The sequence below is a fragment of the Aotus nancymaae genome, unplaced genomic scaffold (assembly GCF_030222135.1).
Source record: "Aotus nancymaae isolate 86718 unplaced genomic scaffold, 86718_ANA_hifiasm-v0.15.2.pri h1tg000011l, whole genome shotgun sequence".
NCBI lineage: Eukaryota > Metazoa > Chordata > Mammalia > Primates > Aotidae > Aotus > Aotus nancymaae.
In genome coordinates, this window is record NW_026988422.1 from 33,301,491 (window position 1) to 33,306,128 (window position 4,638).

Here is a 4,638-nt window from a genome sequence, read left to right on the forward strand (position 1 = left end):
GTCTCAAGTTTGCAGCTGGTGAAATAATATACATAATATTAGGTAAGGAGAAAATAGTTTCTTCCAGCTAATCAATCAGGATTATCTTAGAGGATGAAAAATCTCTTTTTTGAAAGGAGCAGAGTCTTGTATTTTATGTGAATTACCTCATTCTTTTTAAATGTCACTAATGCCCTATTGTTTAATCTCTTTGATCTAGGTAGAGCCAGGTCAAATGGATAAAAACCAAACAGTAGTGGTGAGAGAATTTTTCTTGTCAGGCTTCTCACAGACATCATCTATTGAAGCAGGACTATTTGTACTATTTCTTTTCTTCTATGTGTCCACTTGGGTTGGCAATATTCTCATTATGATCACAGTGGCATCTGATAAATACCTGAATTCATCAGCCATGTATTTCCTTCTTGGCAATCTCTCATTTCTGGACCTATGTTATTCAACAGTAACTACCCCTAAGCTTCTGGCTGACTTCCTCAATCATGAAAAGCTCATTTCCTATGACCAATGCATTGCGCAACTCTTCTTCCTGCATTTTGTAGGGGCAGCTGAGATGTTCCTGCTCACAGTGATGGCCTACGATCGCTATGTTGCAATCTGTCGCCCCCTGCACTACACCACTGTCATGAGTCGGGGATTATGTTGTGTGTTGGTTGCTGCCTCCTGGATGGGAGGATTTGTGCACTCCACTGTTCAGACCATTCTCACTATCCGTCTGCCCTTTTGTGGGCCAAATCAGGTGGACAACTTTTTTTGTGATGTTCCCCCTGTCATCAAACTCGCCTGTGCTGACACTTTTGTCATTGAATTGCTCATGGTATCTAACAGTGGGTTGATCTCCACCAGCTCCTTTGTGATGCTGATTTCCTCCTACACCACTATCCTAGTCAAGATTCGCTCCAAGGAGGGAAGGCGAAAGGCACTCTCCACATGTGCCTCTCACCTCATGGTGGTAACACTCTTTTTTGGACCCTGTATTTTCATCTATGCTCGTCCTTTCTCTACATTTTCTGTGGACAAGATGGTGTCTGTACTCTACAATGTTATTACCCCAATGCTAAACCCTCTCATCTACACACTTCGGAACAAAGAGGTAAAGTCAGCTATGCAGAAGCTCTGGGTCAGAACTGGACTCACTTGGAGGCATGAGACATTGAAGTGAATTTTTGAAAGTAGAAAATCAGGTTAAAATACTTACTTTTTGAATAATGAGTTAGAAACTGGTTGCCTAGTTTTTAAATGTGCTTTATTAAATCAAAATAGCCCTATTACTGCTTTATAATTCAATTGTACACTATAACTAATCTGTTTACTTTTTTATTGAATCAAATCTAATTTTTCTATCAAATTGTCTTTTTTCATCTTATCTATTCATCTCATCAAATTTTATTCCATCCACTATTTCTATTCAGTTTGTCATTATAGAACTGTATATATAATATATGAATGAACATTATAGTACAAACCGCTTTTTCTAAGCCTTCACTACCTTCTCTACCTTGCTTTGTTTTTTTCCTTCAATTTTAGCTTATTCTAACTACAGATGGTCCCTGACTTATGATGATTCACCTTACAATTTTTTTGTCTTTAAGATGGTGCACAAACCATACTTTGGGTATTCATATAACAATTTTGTTTTTCACTTTCAGCACAGCATTCCATAAGTTACATTCATCACTTTATTATTAAATATGCTTTGTGTTAGATGATTTGGCCTAACTATACATAGGTCAGTGTAAGTGTTCTGGGCATGTTTGAGGGAGGCTAGGCTAAGCTATCATGTTTAGTAGGTTAGATTTATTAAATACATTTTTGACTTACAGTATTTTCAACTTACAATGGGTGTATTCAGACATAAGCCCATCATAAGTTGAGGAGCATCTGTAGCTATCTGCAATCAACATACATGCATTTCTTTCTCTACGTATTTAAGAGGATATCAGTTAGATGTATTAGAGTGAATTCAATTTATGACTATATAACAAGTTATGGGATATATTAGCTTCATCACCTTATCACACACAGAAAAGCAGTTGCATAATATTCTGGGTTCAAATATCCCTTTTTGAATTACAATCCATGTAAACCAGAATTTTTAAAAAGTATTAAAGTCCCAATTTCCTCATATGTAGCATGCATAAAATGATGTGTACCTCTCAGTGCTGATGTGAAGATGAAAATGAAAACAGACATGAATGTGTCTACTATGGTGCCTGTCTCATAACACAGTTCAATAATAATTTATTCATTAAAGTTGATTTTTTTCAATAATACAGAGTATAGAAGCTGAAGTTCTAAACTGGCTGATTTACCATAATGCAACAACAGTTTGATCTGCCAGTTTGTGCAGGATACTTGAAAGTGTATAGAAATGAGTTCATGACATTTTCACATCTGTCAATTATTGGAAGGTTTATTTTAAATTACTATAATCATCATCATCATCAAAAAACCCCACACTGACATTAGTTGTATCCTAAGTTGTATTAAGACAAACTTATAGGCCTGTTTACTGTTTATCAAATCTTTATAATCAAAGATAAAAATTTAAATTGACATTCAAGTTTACAACAAACTGAACAAAAATATAAAATACAAATTAATGTGAAGTATTTTCATTCTTACAGCTTTTGTAGTCTTTGGATTTTAAAGCACCCTTAGCAACAAATCTGTGTGAGAAAGACAGACGCAAACAAGGTTTGGTAAATTTATTAATGACTGAGCTTTTATCTTTGTTATCTTTATATTTCCAAAACTAACTTAAGTACCTAAAATAAAATAAATGAAATAGGGACAAAAATGTGTTAAATAAACACAGGAGGTTTCTACATCTTCTCTCATATGTGGCATTGACTACAGAAGAAATATTTTAGAGTGGTTTTCTTTTTCATACTTGGTAAAAATAACTTGTACAATTTTCATTGAGCCATAGAAAATACTTTCAGAGATGTTAAAGATACAAGAATTCATCAAACATTTTATTTTATCTTATTTTATTTTATTTTAAGTTCTTATTTTATTTTATTTTACTCTAAGTTCTTGGATATACATGCAGAATGTGCCGGTTTGTTACATAGGTATGCATGTGCCATGGTGGTTTGCTGCACCTATCAACCTGTCATCTAGATTTTAAGCACTGCATGCATTAGGTATTTGTCCTAATGCTCTCCCTCCCCTTCCCCCCCACCCTCCAACAGGCCCCATTGTATGATTTTCCCTTCCCTGTGTCCATTTGTCATTGTTCCATTCCCACTTATGAGTGAGAACATGTGGTGTTTGGTTTTCTGTTGCCGTGTTAGTTTGCTGAGAATGATGGCTTCCAGCTTCATCCATGTTCCTACAAAGGACATGAATTCATTTTTTATGGTTGCATATTATTCCATGGTGTATATGTGCTACATTTTCTTTAAGTCTATCATTGATGGGCATTTGGGTTGGTTCCAAGTCTTTGCTATTGTAAATAGTGCTGCAGTAAACATATGTGTGCATGTGTCTGTATAGTAAATGATTGATAATCCCTTGGGTATATACTCTGTAATGAGATTGCTGGATCAAATGGTATTTCTGGTTCTAGATCCTTGAGGAATCACCACACTGTCTTCCACAATGGTTGAAATGACGCACACCAAAGCACCCGTGGAAATAGTAGCACTATTGTCAGATAAATCCAATAGATATGACAATATTGAGCAGGCAAGTAGCCAAATTCATAATAGAAGCAACTATAAATAGTGTGACTTCATTTATAGAAACTTAGTTATGGAATCAGAGATCGCTGTTTGAATTCAATCAGTACTTTAATAAGTGTACTACCAAGAGAGAGGTAATTAATCAGACTTTAGCAGAATTGAAGCAATTAATCATAAACACATTATCCAGTTCATTTTTCACTAGAGATTAATATAGAGAGGCTCTTTATTTCTGAACTGTCTGGTTCTCACTAATCAATGACACATGCAAAAAGTGATATTTAGAAATTAAAAACCTATTCAACATTTGGAGCAGGATAAGAGTACATAATGTAAAAATCACTGTTAGGAAATATATAGTATAAGGTTTATTTATTGTTTTTATTAGGAAATGTAAAATAAAATGTATAAATAAAGACCTAACTATACATTCCACAGGATATATTAGAATACATGTCTAAATAGAATTATGAATAAAGTGATATGAAAATTCTCAGGAAAATATACCTTTAAAAATATTGCTTCTGTGCATATAAAAAAATAGTCAGAAATTAACTGCATTAGTAATTTAAATTGCCTTAAAATATTTTTTAAAAGATGCTTTTATTTACAATGTAACATAAAATACTATGAAGAAAGAAAGGTTCATATTAACAATGCTGAGAAACAAATTTAAAATTTTAAAAAATATTTTATCTTAGGTTCTAGGATACATGTACAGGATATGCAGGTTTGTTATATAGGTTAATGTGTGCCATGGTGGTTTGCTGCACCTATCAACCCATCACCTAGGTATTAAGACCAGCATGTTTTAGTTATTTATCCTGATGTTCTCCCTCTCCCCACACTCCCCTGACAGGCCCCAGTGTGTGCTGCTCCCCTCTCTGTGTCCTCGTGTTCTCATTGTTCAGCTCCCATTGATAAGCAGGAACAAGTGGTGCTTGGTTTTCTG

At 34.5% G+C, this 4,638-nt stretch overlaps 1 protein-coding gene across 1 annotated transcript; it reads left to right on the top strand.

Moving 5' to 3' along the window:
* Positions 1-214: 214 nt before the first annotated feature.
* On the top strand, positions 215-1,159 carry LOC105729173 (olfactory receptor 4Q2). The gene has a single exon (XM_012469842.3). It carries the CDS (start codon positions 215-217, stop codon positions 1,157-1,159), a length of 945 nt encoding a protein of 314 aa, XP_012325265.2.
* Positions 1,160-4,638: the final 3,479 nt, after the last annotated feature.